At 43.8% G+C, this 23,735-nt stretch overlaps 1 protein-coding gene across 6 annotated transcripts in view; it reads right to left on the bottom strand.

Moving 5' to 3' along the window:
- The window catches only part of PLCB4 (phospholipase C beta 4), a 477,139-nt gene that overhangs the window by 113,426 nt on the left and 339,978 nt on the right, over positions 1–23,735 (bottom strand). For all 6 annotated transcript variants that reach the window (XM_069546386.1, XM_069546390.1, XM_069546388.1 and 3 more), the window contains 6 exons: positions 21,030–21,109; positions 18,389–18,442; positions 12,342–12,423; positions 11,244–11,344; positions 10,533–10,590; positions 2,501–2,609 (listed from right to left, as the gene is read on the bottom strand). In XM_069546386.1, the coding sequence (XP_069402487.1) occupies positions 2,501–2,609; positions 10,533–10,590; positions 11,244–11,344; positions 12,342–12,423; positions 18,389–18,442; positions 21,030–21,109 (484 nt within the window). The remainder of the gene's footprint in view (positions 1–2,500; positions 2,610–10,532; positions 10,591–11,243; positions 11,345–12,341; positions 12,424–18,388; positions 18,443–21,029; positions 21,110–23,735) is intronic.

The raw sequence follows: 23,735 nt of genomic DNA, 5'->3' as shown, positions 1-23,735 counted from the left end.
TTCTGATGAGGTCACCTTCATGCAGGGGAGCAATCACATGCACGCCCGGGGGGTGCCCCATTCACAGCAGAAGGATCGGCAAGTGCAGAGACCACGTGATGAAGGGGGAAGTAGCCGGAAAGGTGGCTGGAGAGGAATCTAAAGACTACATCAGTTCGACTTCAGTCTTCATTAAGTACTAAGTGTGTTGGGAAGCCATCGGAGGATTTGGAACAGCGGAAGAACGTGATTAGAAATGATTTTAAAAGGTTTACTCAGGCTGCTGTGTGGCGCATAAATTGCAGGGCACTGAAAAAAGCAGAAGACTAGTTAGGAGTGAGCTGGCATCATCCAGGAAGAGTTGATGTAGGCTCAGATAATCTGGTAAGGGTGGAGACAATGAGTGATTTATTCAGGATTTATTTTCAGGATGGATCTTCCAGGTTTTGCAGATGGATTAGAAGTGATGTGAAAGAGCAAAACAAGCCAAAGATGACTCCAAGACTTTCGGCATGAAAAGGTGGGAGAGCGATGGTACCATTTTCTAGGTTGGGAAAGGAACAGTCTGTGGATGAAGGGAATGAAAGCATATTGTAAACATACATATATCTGAAATACCCACTCACCATCCAAATGGAGAGGTCTATTATACAGATCTGTGGTTTAAGAGAGAGATTAGGAATGGAAAGTTTAATCTGAAAGCCGCATGTGTACAGAAGACACTTAAAGACATTGGGTTTAGATGAGTTCATCCAAGGAGTGTGGGCAGAAGGGGCAGAGATCTGAGGCCTGAGCAGGGACCCTCTGACACCAGACCCAGAGCTGGAAGCGAAGAGGCTGGGCTGCAGGAGAGGCCTATTTTCCACTTGATTACGGACAAATTATTCACCAGGTGGCTGTCTGTGTCAATTCACATACCCAGAGAGTTTACAATGCCTTGGCACAATATTCTCACCCATACTTGCTCATGACAGACTTTAACATCTCTGCCATTTGTGAAATGGTGAAGCTATACATTTTAGACGGGTCAGTGGTAATGTCACAGACTTTCAGGACATTGTATTAATCAAAGACACATCTCTCCCATAATGTTTATCACACTGCCAAGGTACTACTGAGTCATTAGTCTTTCTCCTTCAATAGCCTGCAACCACCTTTTTTCATTTTGAATCTCCAGCATCTACAACAGTGCTTGGCACTCAGTCAGTCCTCTATAAACTTTAAGGATTGAAAGCAGGGAAGAGAAATACCAGTGGAATGATGGTATGAACCCCACCATCTTTTAAGCAGGGAAACTGAGGTCTGTGAATAGAGGTTCAAGGTCACACAGCAACAGGATAAGCAACAAAAATCACATCACCTCCCACCCCTGCAAGGTGCTAACTTTCCTGCAAAGCCACTCCTCACTTCAATTTCATCACATGCTGTGTGGAGTTGATTATGATACTCAGAGGAAAGTAATGAAGCAGTCTGGCTGAAAATAGATATTTGAGACTCTAACAGGAAAGTATAAATGTATGATTATAAACAAGGGAAAACTCTGTTGGGCTTAGAAAAATATCAGGGGTGTGGCCACATGGTGTGGTGGGCCAGGAGGCGTATATGCAGGTCTATGTAGGTCCAGAGAATGTATAAACCTTTCGTCCATGCTCACTGAGATACGAAAAAAAAAAACCCAAAAAACAAAAAAACAAACAACCCTCTATTCTAAACAGGAGGAGACTGAGGCCATGATACTCATGGGCAAATGGGACAGAAAGAACTTAGCCTGCATCTCTCTTCACTCTCCATTGAGACATAAGGCCAGAGGCTCTAGCCCAGGCATATCCTGGCCCTCTCTGGTGATACTGTATTATCATCATGGCTCCCAGCTTTGGCAGGTGTTTCTCATGGTTATAAAACCAATCTTGAATTTCCTCCCCACACATGTCCTTTGCTAAATATTTGAAATGAACAACACACTGTTTCCAGAGTTTCACTGAAACAGGTAAAGGATCAGAAACCCCAACAATTTGTTAAGTTGATTCCTATTTAATTTCATGTCAATAGCATTTATCTTCCATGCCAGGGGTCAAATGATGATTAAAAAGGCTCCTCAAATCATTAAATTTAGCTAGCTTGCTGAAACTCAAGGGACAAAAGGAAGGTGTCAATTTTTATAGGAAATGCCAATTTTTTCCAGAGATGGCAAACAGAGACTATAACTGGCATTTTTACATTTTAAGCAGTATGCAACATTAAGGATCTAATATAAGAAAGTACATTGGGGGAAATATTACTATAGTTTAATAATAAATTTAGCATTATATTTCAGGCAGCAAAAATAAATTTTGGTGTAAGGCAAAATTTATACTGATTTAGGAAAAAAAATTCAGTCAGTTATCAATCCTTGTCTCTAGAGAGCTCCAAAGCATTTAAAAATACATTTAACTAAAAATGCAAGGATTTTAAAAATTGCATACACTCTTGAATTTTTTAAATAATGAAAAATTCTCTTTTTTTTTTTTTTCACTTTTCTTACCTTGTTTCTTCAAATCTTCATCAGGCTCATACATCTCAATGATCTGCATTGCCCTTTTAGCATCATAAAATGGGAATAAAATTTCATTCAGTCGAGGATCTCGTTGATGCTATGATGAGAAAATAACTCCATTTAGGTTGACCTTCCTCACCCTTGGGCTATTACACATCAATAAGCTACGTAATTTCAATAGAAGACATATGTATAACACCACGTTTATAGTTACAAAGAGATTTTGCTTTTCTCCTGCCTTTCTCCCTAAAACAGACTTCAAAAAGGTCCACATTTGGCAGTAGCGTGTTGGTTCCCTTCCCTGAACTGAAGATGGAGAGACAAAATATACTTTTTTTTTCATTCAAATTTGATAAATAGAGAAAATGGTATGGTCTCATCATACCACAGGGAAGATATCTGGCATAAGTGTTCATAAAGTGAGATAAAAGTCTTTTTAAAAAAAGATTTTAAAAAAGCAAAAATCATACTCATGTAAATGTCAAAACAAAAACAATAACAAAAAACCCTCCAAACCTCTAAAGTTAGGTAGACAAATATAATTTCATTTTCATTATATCTTTCTACATGAATAAGAGATTTTGGGGGCACTGTGAACTTCATTCCCTTGAGTAAATATTTATGAAAATGAGTCCATTGTAATAAGGATGAAAATCTGCACAAGGATATTTACAAGCTCAAAACAACATGAAAATCTGTATTTAAATATCAGTGTTCAGAAATTCTATTTCACTGTGAAATCTAACTTGGTTTGCCCTGAGGAAATCCTCTGGGCAGAAAGTGCATCAATATTTAAAGACATTTGGGAGGCTGGTAATGTCATTCTTTTCAAATCAGCACCCGGTATTATATGAGGCACCAGGAGCAAATTTCTGCAGTTCTGTCATCCTAACTTCACAGCAAAGATGAAAAAAGTCCAATTTACTAATTGACTTAGCTACAATAGTGTGTGTGTGTATACGTGTGTGTGTGTGTGTGTGTGTGCGTGTATCTATCTTTCTGTATCTATAGGTAGTGGGTCTATCAAACTTCCTTATTGTTCATGGTAGATTTAAGGACCAAACACTGAGTCCCTGGTCATCCATCAAATAAAGAAAGAGAGGGAACTGGAATGAAAAAATGGCAGATAGACATGTGAGCAAAACTCAGTCAACAGATAGGACCCTAGCAATGACTCTTTACCCAAATATATGCACAGACTTTGAAAAGCACTATTGGAAAAGCACTGAAGAAACAACTGTTAAAAGTTCATATGGATTTCCCTTGCCCATTTGTTTGAAATGGTCATTTGAAGAGTGAGGCACACAGCATGAATGCCTTTGGCCAATAGAACATGTGACGTCATCCCAGAGCACTCATGGCCTTGCCTGATCTGGTCTTCCCACCGTCCCCCTGAGTGACGAGTGTTAACTACTAAGGAATCAATAGCTCTTTGCCAGTTTATCCCAATGAAGCATGCTTCTGCTAGAATCTAAGAATTAACGGCTCACATCCATGCAAGTGCTAGAGCAGAAACTGTTACATGAATAACAGGCCTCGAGCTCATAAGGAAGAAAAGTCTTGGGGTGCAGAGAGATGGTATAGTGGACCGTGGGGTGCCAGGCAGGTGAAGGCATGCTCCAAGCATCTTGTTCAGGAAGTGGGTGCTGGCATGCAACTCCAGAGCCCGCCCCAAGGGAGCAACAAGCACCGCCCCTCCGGGGAGAATGCAGTGCTTTCAAACCAAGCAAATAAGTAACCAGTACATTTTCTGGGTACTTTCCTTCTCCCGTCTCTGTAAACACTCCCATGGAGGAAGATGCACATGGCACAAAGGGGCCTTTTTGGACCCCACTGTGGTTCTGTTCGTGGTTGGCCACTATACTCACAAGTTTTCTTTCTTATTAGGATTAAGTCTTTCAGTTTAAAGACAGACTCTCTGATAAGCATTCAGGACTCATGGAGATCATGGGGGCAAATCCATATGAATTTAAGAGAAAGAAGAGCCTCAGTTAAAGAAAGAAACAAAGTTAGGAAAAGGAAGAAAGGGAATCCAAGTGTTCTCAGGGCTGTTTGTGCACAGAGGTGTGTGGGCTCCAGCCTGGGGTCTCCTGCAGTGCAGTTTCTGAAGAGCAGCAGGGGCGTCACCCTTTCCCTGGAGCTGGAGAGGGATGCACATTCTGGCGACCCACTCCCAACCTATCAAATCGGACCTTCCGCGGTGGAACCTAAGAAGCTGTATTTTAACAATCTTGTCAGTTGATTCTGATGTGCTTGAATTTAAGAAGTATGACTCTCGTATGCAAAGGTATGCATTTAAATAAATTTGCCTATCAGTTTAAAAAATAGTATCTTAGTTCTGCAAGGGTAGAAGAATGATAAACATTTGAAATCTGCTCCCAAGTAACCCTCATCAAAATTTATCAGAGGGCATACTATTCACTAGAAGAATATCATCCTTCTTTCAGAAAAAACAGCCAGAAGAACCAAGTCCTTAAAATGTATGTGTGATAATCCTCTTATTCTACATTTGTAGCAAATAAGCACCACAACCATATGAACCTTCACTTCTCTTTGTATCTGCTCCACCAGATAACCTTCTGCTCTCCTGAAGATGTTCACATTTCAGAAAGGAAGCACAGTGCAATCTGGATAACCCAAAGGGAAGGAAACAATGGCAACACTTATGTTAAAAGTCACAAAAATATAATCTTTATTTGAAAAAACAAAGAAGAGAAAGATCATTTCCAGGACATCTCAGAAATAAGACTGCAGAAGATTTCCACTCAGTCATAAGCACTGTGGGGTGAATGTATCACAGCTCTGAGGGGAGAGACCATAGGTTTGCAGTTGGGATTTGGGGAAGCAATGTACTAAGGGCATACACCCCATGATTTTCAGAGCCTTATAAAAGATAATACTGAGAGGAAAATAATTCACAAAACTGTGACCACGTAAATGAAGAGACAATGAATATATCTTTCTCATTATGTCCGTACTCATTGAGAAAAGACATCAGTGGGCTTCAACCTGAGCAGCACTGGGAGAGAGAGATGTTGACATAACTAATATTCAAAAGAGATATAAAAAGATAAAGGAATAATTGGCAAGCCTTACTCATAAAACTAAATAATTCCTTTTCCGTCCAAGCATTAAAGAAGAAAGACATGGTACATGGGAAGTGATTTTGAGCCCTTTCTTACAGTCTTTCAACTGCAAAATAAAAGAAATGATTGACAAAATCAGCTCTAATGTGATCCTATGATACATAAGAGGCAGGAGGCAGATTAGCAGCAACCAGAAAATAAAGCTAATTCTGGATTCTCGTGCTTGTCCAAGACTTCTGTCCTCTCTTCTTATTCTGATCTCTCTCCAGCTCTCCATGCATCTCTCAATTCTGCAGGCCCTCAGGCATTATCTGTAAGAAGTCACGCCAAAGCCTTTGACTGTGTGGATCACAAACTGGAAAATTCTGAAAGAGATGGGGAATACCAGACCACCTAACCTGCCTCCTGAGAAATCTGGATGTAGATCAGGAAGCAACAGTTAGAACCGGACATGGAACAACAGACTGGTCCCAAATGGAAAAGCAGTACCTCAAGGCTGTATATCGTCACCCTCCTTATTTAACTTATATGCAGAGTACATCATGAGAAACGCTGGGCTGGAGGAAGCACAGGCTGGAATCAAGATTGTGGGGAGACATATTAACAACCTCAGATATGCAGATGACACCACCTTTATGGCAGAAAGCAAAGAGGAGCTGAAGAACCTCTTGATGAAAGTGAAAGAGGAGAGGGAAAAAGTTGACTTAAAACTCAACATTCAGAAAACTAAGATCATGGCATCTGGTCCCATCACTTCATGGGAAATAGATGGGGAAACAGTGGAAACAGTGGGCTCCAAAATCACTGCAGATGGTGACTGCAGCCTTAAAATCAAAAGACACTTGCTCCTTTGAAGAAAAGCTATGACCAACCTAGACAGTATATTAAAAAGCAGAAACATTACTTTGGCAATAAAGGTCTGTCTAGTCAAAGCTATGGTTTATCCAGTGGTCAGGTATGGATGTGAGAGTTGGACTATAAAGGAAGCTGAGTGCCAAAGAATTGATGCTTTTTAGCTGTGTTGTTGGAGAAGACTCTTGAGAGTCCCTTGGACTGCAAGGAGATCCACCCAGTTAATCTTAAAGGAGATCAGTCCTGAATATTCATTGGAAGGACTGATGCTGAAGCTGAAGCTCCAATACTTTGGCCACCTGATGTGAAGAACTGACTCACTGGAAAAGACCCAGATGGTGGGAAATATTGAAGGCAGGAGGAGAAGGGGACGACAGAGGATGAGATGGTTTGATGGCATCACTGATGCGATGGACATGAGTTTGAGCAAGCTCCAGTACTTGGTGATGGACAGGGAAGCCTGGCATGCTGCAGTCCATGGGGTTGCAAAGAGTCGGAGACGACTGAGTGACTGAACTGAAGTGACATGGACGATGAAGGTAAAACTAAAATCAATTCCGTTTCTCATTAGGAATGGGGAAAGAGAGGTGCAACTACCTGCAGCCAAGAGGCTTTAATTAGTCCTGACACATGGAGAACTGAGCTGGTGGCAGTACCCAGCCAACCAGGTGCTAGCTTATAGTGAGTGTCCCCACCAGCTCTTCTGGACTCAACTTCACTATTCTCATCACATTGGCACACACAGACACACACACATTTCCATCAGCCCACTGGATGGGACCAAGAAACACAGCCATGGCGAAATTTCAGATCCGAGGGGTAGATTTCCGTGGCTACCTTCATCATGGAGAATAACAATTGTATAAGTTCATGCTGCTCTCGCATTCCTCCCACTGACAGCAATGATACCAAGGAGATATCCAGTGCTTCACAGACTCTTGTGGGCAGACAAACCACCTGGAGAAAATGTTCAGTGCAGATTCCAGGTCAGCAGGTCTGGGGTGGGACCTGGGATTCTGCATTTCTGACAAGATCCTTGTAGATACTGAAGCTGCTGGTGCCCAGATCACAGTCTGGGGAGCAGTGAACATGGAGACACTGAGAATTAGATGAGGAGCAGATCCAAAATTCCCTGTGAAAAGCCAGCGAGTGGTGATGGCATGGGCAGAGAGCAGGTGGTATACAAAGCCCTACACAGCAACCAGGCAGGAAATGGACCACAGTCTCTCCTCTCTGTCCAGATTCCTGCAGATACAGATTAACACACTAACAGAAAACTGCATATAAGGAGTAAAGGGACTCACAAGCTGAAAGGTAGTGGGAGGAAACATGGCTTTTGCTGATATATGATAAATCCCATTTTTCCCTGTTAAATGTTAAAGTAAGTGTTAGTTGCTCAGTTGTGTCTGACTCTGCAGCCCCATGGACTGCAGCCTGCCAGGCTCCTCTGTCCATGGAATTTTCAAGGCAAGAATGCTGGAGCGGGTTGCCACTTCCTTCTCTAGGAGAACTGGTTAATGCTCACAGATGTGTGTTGGTTTTTTTCTTTCTTCATCATTTCTCTGGTTACCTTGTTGAACTCTCTGATCTATTCAAAGAGTTTTTGATGGCTTTTGATGTTCAGGTTACACAATCGTCTGCAAATAATGAACAAGATCTTGTTCTTTTGTGTTCCTGGGACTCATTTATTTTTTCTTTTCCTATTGCATCCAGGGCTTCTAATACAATGTTAAATTCCAGCTTACTGAGACCATGTGGCTAAGGCATTTGAAAACGTTTAGATCTAAGCTCTTGGAGTCAGAGACCCTTAACATTCCAATGCCTACTCCCTTCCAGAGTGAATTCTGTCTCCTTTCATTATGGGTTTCAATGGTGCTCTGCCCGTGGGGTGCTTTAGACTTTGGAACAATGAGAGGGACAGTCCTCAAAAGTCCTACGGGGGCAAGGTGCTGGCAGAACACTCTCTACGTTTGACAGCCTTCTTTAAGGAGACATTCCGATTTCTGTCTAGTTCTTCCAGCTGATCACTAGGATAGAAAAGGAAGAGATTCAGGGCAGACACTTTGATTAAAAACAAAGGCTTTACTTTCCTGGACTTGTAGTCTTGTAGTTTCTGTGACCTAAAGAAATCCAGAATCCTAGCAATTCAATTAGCCCCACCCCCAAATTGAAAGGGCCTCCTTACTGTTAATGAAAAGCCAAATGTAAGCAAATGAATACTACTGGCCAGTGTAATATGGATGGATAAAAGCTACCAAGGAAAAAGTATTTAAGAAAGAATTTGGATGGCAGAGACAGAAAGTATATGTGATCATCCCTTTTAAAATGAATTTTTTTGTTATGACTTATAAGAATTATAAGAGTAGTTACTGGGCAGGTCTACAAAAGTCTCCCATATAAGGAAGGGGATGAGATAAGGACCCATGAATGCAGCAGGTACACTGAAGGCTTCAGAACCGGTTCTTCTTTTGAACAGTGCAAATGCAGTGTATCCTGAGTCTCTGCTACGTTTAACAGGCGGCTGAGTACCAGCTTCATCCTGAGCGCGCAAGTCGCCTTTCTCTAGGAAGCAGTAAATGATGATGTGGTAGTTGTCTCCCCAGGAAAGATCTTCCCTCTTTAGTAGAAAGCAAGATTTTTGCCTCTCACCAAAACTTAAGATGACCAATGACCCAAAGTACATGTAAAGCAGAGAGAGATAAAACATTTTTTAAAAGAAGCAGAAGATGGGGAAAGGGCTAAGGAGGCAGAGCAAAGCAGCTTAACTTCTGAGCAACAGTGGCATAAGAATGTGGATAATATCTGGGTAAAGATTACGAGCACAGTATCCATATAACAAAAACTAGTGGAGTGAAAAAACCTGAAATGTTTTAAAGTAAAATAAATACTGTGGTGTACTGAAAGGATTACTTTAAAGTAGAGGCATCTGTGCTGATATATGGGGGGCCCTGTCTCTCCTGCATCCATGCTTCCAGGCTCTGGGTATCATAGCTTCTCAAGTGCAACCCTACAAATTGGGAGCCACTGGGCCCTGAATTGGAAAGAAACGAGAAGCCCTTCAGCAAAGATGTACTGTGTGTCTTCAAACTGGCAAATCAGTCTGCCTGCTACTTTTTCATGAGGCAATACCTTCTACCTGGCATGATATTGTCTGTCTCAGTGTTTTGTCTTTATATGGTATAATGGTTACTATCAATTGTTTTGGAACAAAAATATACTGTCCATCCCTCATTTAAAGTCTTCTTACTAGTTAATGTGTTAGACAAAAAGTGCATTTCCATTTTTTGTATTAACAAGAGCTTCAATGGGTTTCACTGAAAACACTTTCTTGTACACGTAGAGAAAAAAAGTTAATTTTAGTTTTCATAAAAATTGGAACATTTATGTGTTCTGAAATATATTTATCTTGGGCTTAAGCAAGTTTTGTCAACTAGTTTTGGTTGTTGAGTGAATCACATTCTAAAATTAGTTCTGAGCTTGTTACAAAAATAAAAAGTAAAAATTTAACCTGTCATCCCATTGGCCTAATATGCACTATGCTTTCACCCAGGAACTCCAGTGTTGTGCTTATTGTCAAAATATTCTGTTTAAACCTACATATTTTTCTTACATGCAATCCATTAAAAGACAAAAATAAGGCTTTCCCAGTCCATGCAAAAGTATGAGAAAAAGTTAGCGATGGCGAATCCAACTATAGGGTGGTAAACTCAATCCATTCTCTATCTATTTCTTACAAGTAAATAGAAAAAAAAAAAAAAGATAAGTACCTTAAATATAATCTTGCAAAACACAGACACATTTAATTAAGTGAATATATTATCAAATTCACACACATAACACAGACCCAGAGCTACACATCACAGCAAGAAACCAACAAAAAGGCAGTGTGCAAAGCCAATGAGGAAATGCATGGACACACGGGGGCAGCAGCTGATTTTTGCACCTGGTAAAGCCATCATGGAAAGATCAGCAGGTCAGAAGCAAAGCAAATGGGGGTGCAGGATGCAGGCATGCAATGAGGATGCTGGAGGAAGCAAGCCACTGCACACAGACTGATGGAGTTAATGTATGAAAAAGCTTACTTCATTTAGAAAGCTCACTAATTGGTCTACCGTTAAATAATCAGTTTTGTCTCCATTGCTGAAAAGAAATTTATTAGAAAAAGTAAGTTTTGGTATATGATGCTACAGGAGGTACGATTTACATGTTGACATTTTTTGTGGATAATTCTAAACTTATTTTTCTAAACCTGAAGTAGTGGCGAACTCTTAAAATGGCCAGAAACTGTTTGTAAAGAAAACAAAACACAAAAAACACCCAACAACAGCAAAGGCAAGAAATCACTCCCCCTAACTTATAGAAAATGTCTGCAATCCTTCTTTTGCATTATCCAAAGGCATTATTATAAAACAACATGTAAGTCATCCATTTGAAATAATTGGAATGAATGGACTTTTGAACAACATAATAACATTCCAAATCGAATCTAGTTAGTTCACATAACGGGTTAATACCTAAAGGAGCAGGTTAACGTTGTAGGTAGTTAGTAAAAGCCAATGCAGGGAGAGGAGGGGGGAAGTTCCAGGTGCTGCAACCAACTTTTGTAAAAGTTTCTCAAAAAATCAGAGGGAACTTTTACACCAAATAAACTAAGGGGTGAAAATGTAACCCTGACTAGACATTCCTAGATACTGTCAACATATTATATGAAGATATTAGGACAAAAAATGTTTTTAAAGTCTAAAAAAGCAAGGATAACTTCGATGTGACACTTTCTCATAAATGGAACTTACATTTTTTTGAAAAGATCCTCTATATCTGTCCGAGGACAAATCTTTTGTGTCAGTTCATAGAACTTTTCATAAGTAAATGCGGCAGGCTCAATTTCATCATTCTGGAAAGAACAGAAGCATTGTCATAAATCAGGCACCATCCTCTCTCTTTGGAGGATATACAGAATCGACAGGTTCATGAAGCAGAGTGATGACTACTTGCAATCCCAGGGTTTTCATCTCTGACACTTCCTGAGAGGAGCCAGAAGATCCAACCGTGGGCCAACCTACTAGACTGCGGCGCATGTAAAGGAGGGTTTCCAGTTACCATGGTTTGGATGTTCAAACACTGGCCACAGCTGGGCTTGCTCTGGGAGATACTCCATAGAACAAACACACAGAAATATTTCTTTCTCCTCTCCTTGAAGGAACAACGCAACTACTTGCCACAAGGGTGCTGACTAAATCAAACCCAGCATTTTCTTATGCTTATTTCGTGAATTTTTACAGGCAACATAAAGGGAGTTCTGCAAGAGTTTACTTTTCATACTGAACCTTATATTTCAAATAGGATTTGTTAAGACAGTAACAGCCTAAATCTTGCTTGCAGTTAATACATTCATTGCAACTATTTTATTTTTAAAATTTATTTCAATGCAACTATTTTAAATCCAAAGGGCCACAAACTCCAATGTTTTGCTTGGGGAGAGGTGCTTCATAAAATATCGCACAGCTGTCCTGAAGAACTTAATTTATGAGCCATTTTTCATGCTGACATTGTGCATGGTTCTGCTAATGTTGATGGGCTTCTATAAAACAAGCTTTCAATAAGTTGTGTGAAAGAGCATCCTGCTGTTATTTCCTTTTCTTAATAAAGTTGACAGGAACATTTGGAAATACGCTATTTGAATACTATAATGTTTAGGTTAAAATGCCCAGAAAACAAAAGGAAGGCAGCAGAGAAGGGAAGAGAATAAAGGAAACATTAACTGTACTATATGTGACTGAACCTAATTCTGAATCTAACTGAATCAGTTTAATATAAATAATCTTACTTATTACATGAGGACAAAAATACACAAAGTGGTTTTAGAAAAACGTTATTAAATTAATGAATACCTTTCCACTGGGAAGACCTAGCTCCTTGAGTGCTTGAAAGATCACCTTTTCTGTTTTCCCCGATGCAAAGGTTCTAGTAATACTAGGGTAGAAAAGGAAAAAAAAAAAAAAGTTGCTATTAATTCTGTTTTCTCTGATGGAAAGATCCAAGTAAAACTAAGGATAGTGGGGTAGAAGAAAAGAAAAAGGAAAATAAAATTATTTCTCATTTCTGGGTATTTTTCACTCCCCAGACTGGCTCCTGCAATGGCCCTCTGCTGACCAGAGCTGGTTGTGCCAGTCAGGTGACTTGATTCTAAGACAGACAGTCCCCCGGGCTACTTGCGAACATACACATCCAGGATCCAGACCACTGGACAACCACAGTAATAAATTTTGATCCTATCAATTTGCTTTCTTAGGAAAAAGGGATGCAGCAGATGAACCAGCAGCTCTAGAACAGAAGCTCATGGTGACTTGGGGACAGGAAGGAGGCCCCTTAGGACCCGGCCGATGCCTGGGGTCATCCTTTTCTGGCCCCACACTGCAGCTGACATGCATTATGAGACATATTTCATTTGTATGTTTTTTTCTGTTTTTCAAGCCAAGCACCCATGCGCTACTCTGACATGTCAGCTGCCTCAAGGATTGGGGACTTCATTAAGAAAGTGACAGATATCAGGGAAAAGGGAGGCAGGGGAACAATTATTCAGTGTTTCAGCAGAATCTTGGCACTACCCTGAGATGTGGTATTTTTGAATAATGGTGGTGCCTTTGAACTACTATGGTGTGCATCAAGGCTAGGAAAATGGATAACACCTTAAGGAGTGTATTTCCTGATGATGATCAGAGTAGGAGAGAGACTCCTGACTAAAACATTGCTAACACTCAGCATGAACACAGCTGAGGAGAGGACTGAGACCCTGGAATCCACACTTGACTCTGAGCTGTATCTGCACCACCCAAAGAGCCTTCATTCACTGCCTGAGTGGAAGTTCAGGTAGTTGGTCACCATAACGACATGAATCAGAAGTTCAGCCACTGGGGGAAGAGAGAGCTGACTTCTGCATGCGGTGTGGCTGTGGAACACCTTCCCAGGAGCCTCCCCGCCTCAGCTTGTCCTGCGCCCTGCCATTCGCGCAAGTGGAGGCCAGCCATGGGCGAGCACTGACCGGTCCCCCTCGATCGCGAGCACTGACCGGTCCCCCTCGATCAGGGGGAGAAGGCGCCCCTTGCACTGCAGTGACCGCCTCAAGGAGAGACTAGAAGAACCAGCTACAGGTCAGTGAGCCGCTGCGCATTCATTCAAAACTTCACTGTTTCATACTCAGTCTACCTCAGGAAGTGCACTTTTAAGAGAGTTTGAGACAACTGTATCCAAACATAGGGAGGCCTAGGAATTCTCTTTCCCAGACCGGCAGACAAGGTGGAGCATACATGTGTATTGAACCAGTTTCAGGGCAGAGGGCGCTATGCCCACATTTTCCCACTTCTCGAGAGTTCATGCAATTTTCATACATTGGATTAAGAAGTACTTTATCTGCCCTTTATAATGTAGGGGAAAGTAGCTGCTCATTTTGTCATTTTTGAAAAAGAATATGTATGTGTTAGGGCTGCCCAGGTGGTTCAGTGGTCACGAGTCTGTCTGTCCATGCAGGACACTTCAGCTTGATCCCCGGCAGACAACGCGGTATTGGGGAGATGGTGCGGCAGGGAGGGGAGAGTCTGCAGGAAGAGAATGCTGGCCGGGGCTTGGGAAAATGACATGAAGCAGAGAGCAGGACAAGGACATCTCTCAGGAGTAGGAGGTGAAGAATTTGTGGGGGACAGAGAAACTGAGACAGACAAAACAGGGTGTCCAGGGCCACGAAGGAGGAAAATCCATGTGCGAAGACATCAGTGAGGGCAAAGTCAGAGCCCAGAGGCATGACTGTTGAGAAGATAATAAAGGCAAGAGCTGGGAACTCCCTGGCTGTCCAAGTTAGGACTCCAGGTTTCCACTTCAGGGGACATGAGTGTGATGCCCGGTTATGGAACTAAGATCCCGCATGCTGTATGGCAGGTGTAAGTGCATAAATGAACAGATAAATAAAGACAAGGGGTGACGGCCATAAGGGCTTGTTCTCAGGCCCATCTTTGCAGGAGGGGACAAGAAAAAACAAGAGAAGGAAGGGAAAGAGACCATCCCCCTGAAGGTAAGGGGTCAAGGAGGGGGCTGCCTTCTCTCCAGGCAGCGTGCAGAGTTATTCTTGGGCCTTAAATGGATTTGGCTTGGGAGTGAGGAGGGTTGTGGAGCAAAGGTGAATTCTCTGATTTTCCAGAGATCCAGTATTTAGCCAGGAGAAACACACTTATCACAGGTTGAGAGAAACACACTTATCACAGGCTGGGAGCATTCAGATAGCATCAGAGGGCATTTCTTTGGCAGGCAGAGTATGTATAAAGGACTGTGATTCATGCAACCCTTTATACACAGCCCCACAGAGCACAGCTCAGTGCTTCACCGCAAATCGGTGTCAGTGAGCGTCTTGATACCCTCAAGTGCTGCCCAGTCCTATCCGATTAAATTCGCTGTTCCAGGAGACCTTACAGACAGCAATGACTAGAAGCTGAGTCTCCCTCTGCCCCCAAAGGCTCTACAATCCATCCAGCGGTGTTAACACTAGCTGTGCGGTCAAGGAGGAGCAGGAAGGGAAGCCCCACAGATCCAGACCCTCACTGCAGCAGGCCGGGCCTTCGGGATGTGGACGGATTATGTGGGCACTGGGCTGTAGGGACCACTCTCGAGGTCTCAGCCCTCTTAACGCACACTCTCCTTTGGGACTTCTTCTAAAAGGAAAAATATACATAAGAAGAGTGACTTTCAAAGCTTTGGTCTGGGTGGGAAGGTACATTGAGCATAGTGTGCAGGTTTGGGAGAAAGGCAGATGGCGGAAGAGAGGCACAGAGAAAGAAAGGAGACACGGCGCAGAAAGAGCTGTCTTCCCCCCGTACCTTAATTCTTCTGAGACATTAAACATCAGTTACAACCGCCGAAAGGGGCCACGCTCAACCTGATCTAAGGGCTGTGAAGCCAGATCTCCTCTAACGTCACACACACTACACTAACAGTTTCCATTTTAAATCTTCAGAGTGACAGTGATGAAACGGCATTCTAACGTGTTTACTCTTCGTATCCATTAAAACATTCAGAACAATTTCCACCTTGCCCTTGGCAGCTCATCCACACAAAGATTTATCCGCTTTTCACTGGCTCGATATCAATTCTCCTTCAACTCTGTCAAACTGCCCCCAGACCACAGATGTCCTGTGTCAAACACCTGCTAATACTGGCAGCCGCCCCAGAGTTCAAGTCAGAGAGCCGTAAAGAGGATGACAAAATATCCGGGCTATTGCTACGAAAAGAGGCGGGCAATAATTTTGTTTGTGAACAGGCTGGATCAGAATTCCAAGCTTGTGGAACAAAGGCTTGATTCATAGGATGTGTACAAATGACACCAGTATTGCTGGTTAGGAGTGCTCTGATCACAATCTCTGTGTTTCTCCTTTGCCCATTTCCTGAACCTTTTCTTAGAAGAAAAATCAGGAGAGCAAGGTATATAAAAACAGACCCAACTTACATTGCTGGTCTTCACACTGCTATTTGTTCCAAGTTTGGACTTATTACTTCAGTGTGTATGTGTCTCTCTGTGACCCCAGGAACTGTAACCATCCAGGCTCCTCTGCTCGTGGGATTCTCCAGGCAAGAAGAGTGGAGCCAGCTGTCGTTTCCTTTTCCAGGGGATCTTCCCGACTCAGGGATCAAACTCTCCTCTCTTGTGCCTCTGGCACTGGCAGGTAGATTCTTTACCACTGCGCCAGCTGGGAAGCACTATTACTTCCATACTTATTTTTAAATAATGCACTAAATATTTGGCAATAGCTGTAGGATCCCAGGGACGGCGGAGCCTGGTGGGCTGCCATCTACGGGGTCGCACAGAGTTGGACACGACTGAAGTGACTTAGCAGCAGCAGTAGCAGTAGGATCCTGAGATACATTAAAATCATTACCCTGCTATTCTCAATTAGAGCAAAGGGTTTCATTTAAGATAGGGATGAGTATAAAGTGTCTTTGCCAACAAACACTGATCAAGGGTTTTTAAGATTTTTTTTTGAGGTGGACCATTTCTTAAAAGTTATTATTGAATTTGTAACAATATTGTCTCTGTTTTATGTTTTGTTTGTTTTTTTGGCCACTAGGCATGTGGGATCTTACCTCCTTAACCAGGGATTGAACCTGCAGCCCTTGCAATTCAAAGGTGTGAAGCTTTAACCACTGGACTCTCAGGGAAGTCCCTGGCAGGGCTTTTTAAAAAACTTCTAAAGTAAATGCAAAATTGACTTGCTTGTAAGTTATTAAATAAAAAACAGAATCCTACATATAGGTTCGTAAAGCCCACAACATATGCATGGAGTTGATAACTCTGGAAGCCCTCACTAAAAGGTGAACTAAAGAGATTACTGCCTGGTCTTCTTTACAGCCTGTACGCCCTGTGCTTCCTCACTGACGCCTCAGCTGTGTCACATGGATACCTTAGTTCATGACTGCTATCACCCACAGAATTAAGGAAAACGATGATCTCTAGGACAGTCCTATTAAATGTGAAAGGATGCTGAGGGAGACGCCCTCGGGGGAATGCAGATTGGAAGCTTCGAGGCTAGCAGAGAGGGCGGGAAAGGAGAGGCAGAAAGAGCCAGTGTGCAGATGCTCCAAGGCTCTCCCCCAAACGCCACGCAGTGGGCACCCTGGGCCCCTCATCCTGACAGTTACAGCCATTCTGAGACAGGCTCCACCTGGTGGCCTGGGTTCTGCCTGTGGCTATTTGCTGGTTGGCTTCTTTGCTAAAGTGTTGGGCAAGAGCTCAACTTGAATGCGAGCCTGGAGAATTCTTGAAGAGAGAGTTGGGGTCTGGGAGCTCATGCTGAGTTCAGGTTCACGACTCTAAATATACTCCTGGCTTCAGATGGGCAGCAGACACCCCGGGGCACAGCCCAGCTTTTGCAATTACCGTGGAGTGCTTATCACAAACACCAGCCAAAAAGACCCTGGGGCGCTGGGTGAAGGGCCCCCGTCACTCCCACTGCATGGGCTTCCAATGGACCCACAGGCCAGGAGCAGTCCTAACGCTGGGAGCAGCGGAGCAGAGTGGGGCCCTCGGAGGGCGAGGCCCGTTGGCTTGAGGCTGAAGCACGGCGCAGAGGCCATTTCCGGCTCATCGGCTCTTCACTCCTGGCTCCACCAGGCTGTACCGCCTCCTCCCCCTGCCACTGCTACTCTGGGCAGGCTGAAGGGGGAGCGCCAGTCCTGAAGGGGGTGCGGTGGCAGTGACAACACACCCAGACTCAGTGCCGCCCACAGGCCCTGGGCACAGAGGGCCGATGGAGCCCAGAATGGGCGGCAACGTCCAGGGCACCGCACCTCCTAAGACACACCCCTACCCCTCTACTGTAGGTGCAGGACAGAAAAGAAACTTCTTTAATTTTAGCAATTGTTGTTTGGGGCAAGTAGGTGAAAGGTGAAAGAAAGTCAAATTGTTGGTCGCTCAGTTGGGTTCCTCTCTTTTTTGACCCCGCGAACTGTAGCCCACCAGGCTCCTCTGTCCACAGAATTTTCCAGGTAAGAATACTGGAGTCAGTTGCCATTTTCTTCTCCAGGGGATCTTCCCCAATCCAGGGATTGAGTCTGGGTCTCCTGCACTGCAGGCAGCTTCTTCATCATCTGAGACACCAGGGAAGCTACTTAAATCCCCAAACCCCACTTATCTGAAAATTAAAAAAAAAACACTCCTACTTTTTCAGAAGTTCTTTATCAGGCTTATTGCTATGTATTCCGAGAAAAAATGCGACTTTACATCCATAAGTGATTTTTACAAAGTAAACACAGCATGTGATAATGTGATTCAAACTAAGATTCCAGAAATACCTGTAACTAAAGCAATTAACAAGTCCTCGTGGGGGGCTTTCTCTGTGGACTGGTTTCATGAGGGCCGACCCAGGCTGTGCAGAGCACTCGGGAATAACCGACTTACCTCCTAACTGGAATTTTCCCATTTGTGTTGGTCATAAATGCCAATTTCATCCAGCTGGAAAACAACAGTAACAACTGTTTTAATGTTTATTGGCAGGAACAGCTTCCATCTGGTTAAAAACTTTAAAAGAAAGTTCACTCAAACAAAGACTATTTATTCAGAAAACCAGAGACAATTTCACACCATGAAATAAATTTACTGTTTGTCAGATTTAGCTAATAAAAATATAACTCTCAGTTAAATTCGAACTTCAGATAAATAACAAATACTTTTAAAAAAAACTATACGTATGTTCCAAAAATTGCTTAGGATGTATTTATACTAAAACATTATTTGTTACTTATTCAAATTTCACCGAGAGTCCCATATTTCACCCGGCAATCCTAGATGAATCAGGAAATTGGGGGTTTGCATTAAACACAGCAAATTATAGGCACTTGTTTGGTGACTGTTCTTGTGCTTGACCGCTGCTTTTTAATAACCTACTAAGGGGTTAAGAAAGGCAAGGGCATGGTGGCAGCACCCAGGCGTGTCTGAAGTCCGTGGGGACACCCCTGGCTCTCACCCCCCTGCCATCCCAGGGAGCAGTGAAGTGCAAAAGGAGAAGCAGGCAGGCGCAAGCCCTTTGTGACCTACTCCTCATGCAACTGACGGACGGGTGGACACCATCTCCATAAAGGAATCTGGATCTTTAACTTGTCACTGTCAGAGAAGTTCGTCAACTCAAACTGATGGTGAGAAATGCTGTGCTTTTCCCAAGCTTTCAGGACTCAGGCGGACCCAGAACACTTATCCTTTGGTGCCAGGGCTGTTCTTTGCTACTGACTCCATTCTCACTGTTCTTGCAAATAATCTAACAATCTGCAGAACATGATGATTTGATAAAGCTTCTGTCTTAAGTCATTGTTCCTCAAAGCACAAATGGCTACCTTTAAGGGGCTAGTTTCAGGACCACAGGAGTGAGGCAGTGGGCAGACAGGGAGGGATGGTCATACCAAGCTGTGCTTTCAGCCAGGCTTTGTCCCGAGGCCACTGGGACCTCTGCAGTGTGATCTGAGCCAGGCTTGGCGGCAAGAGGGCAGGCTCTGATATCCTGTTTCAGCCTGTCATCCGCCGTGGGCTTTCTTTCTGAAGAAGGGGCGAGTGTGAGGTCAGCCCTCCTCAACCAGGGACGTGAAGGGTCAACCCTAAGGGACACTGTGGATTTTGGTATGGGCGGGGGTCCTGGAGCCGGCCCCCTGGGATACTCGGGGAGGTGGTGATCTACTGGTGATCCCCTGTAGGCACAGGGTGATTCAGAAGCAGGCAGACGTGAGCCCTGAGTGACCTCACCCTCCAGCAGCGGGTGGATGGGTGAACACCAGCGACAGAAAGCAGTCTGGGCGGGACATCCATGAGGGCAGCTAAGATCTAGCATCTGGACACAAGGAATCGGCTCCCCTAGGCTGAAGAGGGCATGCCAGAAGTCTGAGACCCTTTGGGATTCCATGACCTCAAAGTATCTGCTGGGTTGCTCTTTATTTTTAAGAAACCACGCCAGAGCAACTGCAGAGGGAAAGGAGAAGCAGCTGCACAAAAACAGGAAAATCCATGACTGAACAACTCCCCTCTTCTAAGACAACAGGGAAACCCTGGAATGAGAGCATCAGAATCAAAATAAGTAATTGTGAGTGAGAGGGAGTGAGGGGCCAAGCACCGGCTTTGCATGGCCTCATTTGCTCTGCGAGGACTCTTACACGCGGTGTCACCACCTTCACGCACAGATGAGGACAGTGAGGCACAAGGTAAGAACTTTCCCAAAGTCCTCAGTCAACGAAGCAGCCAACTCGGGGATTATAGCAGAGCCCATGCTCCCAGAGTGCCGCCAAAGGGACCAGAGCAAGACACGGAAGGCCCGGGGGGCACAGCTCTCCTTCCATCACCCACAATCCGGGGAGTCCCACCCTGGGTGCTGGCCGGGCCCGGTTAAGAGACGCGTGCAGCCTGCTCTGTGCCGGCTCTCCATGCACCACCCGCCGCCTGCCCTGGGCCCCGGATCACTGCTTCTCAAACAGGTGGACTGCGGCTTTGGCTAGGGTTTCTACTTGAGTCACGTCACCCATAAAGAACAACCTCTCTGAATTTTGGATACAGTGAGCTGGGGTAAGGAAGGCCTGCCTTCTGAAGTTCAAAAGTACCTTTGGATCCCTGACTGCTGGTGAAACAGTCCCTGGGGCCAGTGCTCCTCTCCCTCCGGAGCGGTGGGTGCTTCTGCTGAATGGAGCTGTACTCCCCATCCGTCAGTTTCATGCCATAGAGGCTCGAGTTGCACCCAGACCCTAGCTATGGCACCAGGCACACAAAGCTACTATCGGCAGCCTGGGGACACAAAAGCCCAGGCCCACAACCCAGGGGACACTGAGGAGGTGGAGTTCCAGTACCTTCCTGCCACCAACCATTCCCCTCAAATAGATGTTTGGCTGTGGGCATCACACATGTCTGCCAGGTGGCAGGAAGGGGACCGGTGTGTACTGGCCAACAACTTCTCTAAAGTCAGGAGCACAGAGGGGAAGCTGCCTGGTGCATATATGCAGCCTGCATCTCCTAGTCTGCATTTGCTTGGCAGACGCCAAGCACAAAGGCTCATGCAAGCAAAACTCACTGCTTCTTGAGGCACGTCATCGGGCTGACGTTGTTGGCCCTGAAGTTGTGAATGATGGATCTCAGGCCTTCGACCCATTGCTGAAAAAGAAAGAGAAAGTGTTCCCGGTGAGCAAATCCACCGGAGCTAAACCTTATTAGACAGCCCATATCCATTTAGTGGAAGAATAATATAAACTTTTCTTTATCTCCTTCCTGCCACACGCCCATTCGCATCAAACGCCCACATTTTGTGCTTCCATAAACTGCTTTCACTCATTCCATGAAGATAAATATGGCACACACAGTGTCGTCAAACACTGGGCTGTCATGAAGGAATGCTGCCCACTAGCTGACTGGCTACGTCTTCTATTTGCAGCCTGCTGAAACGTAAGTCCCTTCAGCTGCCAGCAATCTTTACTATTTCTAAAGCAACACTATACAATACATGGTGACATGTTTAATTACTCTTGTTTTAGAGGATGAATATATTAGGGGTTCATCCATTTTATTTTGGGGTTCTATTTCAGTGTAAGAATTTGTTACCTCTCTTACCTGTCTGTGTTTTCCAGTAAAGCCTCAAAAAGTAAAGCAGGCATTGACTGCCAGGATACCCGGAAGAAAGCGATGTGCTTGCATAGTTTCTGTAGAAGGCCTTGGACCTCAGCGTTAGTTTACAATATCACTCCAAGGATTTACAAGGACGAGTGAAGAAGCCCGTGTGCGGCAGTGAAGGAATTTAGGTTTCCCAAGGGCATTTGACTAGAAAAGGCTGGCCTGCGAATTAAGGCCAACTCTGCTCGTGGGCCCAATAACAGATGCCAGTGACGCCATGCTAGGCTTCTAAAATAGAGTCACACTCTTGGCAAAAGGCTCTGTAGCAAATTCATAGTACTGGGGGCTCAAACAGAACTGGGGCCCGCATATAAGCCAGCCTTTACCTTCTTAGGTTCAGAGTCTGACTGCTATAGCTCTGTGCTGAGAAGGGAAAGTATTTTGAAATAGCCATGTAGATGTACAGTCTACTTGCCCTGTCCAACATGGCAGCCACTTGCTGCATGTGGCTAAATTAAACTGAATAACAAAATTAACTAAATTTCAGCTGAATAAAAATAAAATTCAGCATCTTCTGCACTCATCACACTCAAAACCCAATATGTGCACCATATCAGACAGTGCAAATAACATTTCTGTTATCACCGAAGGTTCCACTGGATAGAACTGCATAGTATTACCAGGTTGAACATGGTCAAGGGATTAAGTCACTTGCAAGGGTCAGAGGTGATGACTGAGTTCTATATGTCTGTGTGGTTTTAATTTTAACTGTGACATAATACATACAATGTGAAATTTATCATCATAACCTTTTTTAAGTGATCAGTTAGTAGTATTAAGTAAAAGTCAAATTTTTGCACAACCAACGCCTCCAGCCATCTCTAGAACACTTTTCGTCTTGCAGAACTGAAATTTGGTTCAGTTAAACAGAACCTTTTAAACAACCATTAAACAACCACTTCCCATTTCCCTCCCCCACGACCCCTGGCAACCACCATTCTCCTTTCTGCTTTCTGACTTTAAGTACTTAAGGTACCTCATCTAAGTGGAATCATGCAGTATTTCAGTGACTGGCTTATTTCACTTAGGTTAATGTCCTCCTCAAGGCTTCTCTGCGTTACAGCAGGTGTCAGAATGTCCTTTCTTTTTAAGGCTGAATAGTATTCCATCGCATGTGTAGACCACATTTGGTGTATCTGTTCATCTATCAGTGGATCCTTGTGTCCTCACTAAGACTCCTGCTGCTATGAACATGCGTGTACAAATGTCACTGTAAGTTTCTGCTTTTGATTCTTTTGGATATATACCCAGAAGTGGGATTGCTGGATTGTATGGTAATGTTGCTTTTACGTTTTTAGAAGCTGCCGTATTACTTTTCACAGCAGCTACATAATTTTACAGTCTCCCTAACAATGCACAAGGGTTCCAATTTCTCCACAGCCTTACCAAATTCGCTATTTTCTGCTTTTGTTGTGTTTTGAGAGGTGCCACCCTAATGGATATGAGCCTATAGGAGAATTTTTGTGCTTTGCTCTTTGAGCCCCAGTCAAACCTAACAGACTTCTGGAGGAGGACTTGGGAGGGATAAGAGGAAAATTTCCTTTCACAAAGGAAAGGAAATTCTGATGACTCTAAATCGCATCGAAAGCCTCAGCAAGCATGATGACGAAGTCAGAATTCTGAGGGAGGAGGAAGAAATGAAATAGCAGCATTAAAGAAATGCCTCAATTATTTTCCTCATCAGACCTTGCTTCCGCTGTCAGGATAAATATGGGACTCTAACTCCCTGGGGATGATCAAGTATCCTGTGATTGGCCTAACAAGCCGCAGGCCCACAGTTTCCCAAGAAAAGACAGAAAAAGCACAGATAATTTGGTTGGCATGAACTGGGAAGCACCGAAGCCTTGTTACATGTTCCAAAACACAAAACAAAGTCCATGGTTTCCTGCGGGCAAAACAGTGGACCATTTCTGAGACTGTTCATTGGTTCTTTCAGATCATTCTGATTCAGTTGTTTCTAAAAAGAAACAGAGAGACTGGACTTTGAGGAGGCTTCAGTGGCATTCATCCATGTTTTGAAAATACAATGTGGTAACAAATTTGCTTATTTACTGTGATGGAACAGTCCTTGCGAGTGACCTTTGAGGTCATCGCACCTGTGACGCGGCTCACA

This window comes from Ovis canadensis, chromosome 13 (assembly GCF_042477335.2).
Source record: "Ovis canadensis isolate MfBH-ARS-UI-01 breed Bighorn chromosome 13, ARS-UI_OviCan_v2, whole genome shotgun sequence".
Taxonomy (NCBI): domain Eukaryota; kingdom Metazoa; phylum Chordata; class Mammalia; order Artiodactyla; family Bovidae; genus Ovis; species Ovis canadensis.
This window is presented reverse-complemented; position numbering and strand designations above follow the sequence as displayed.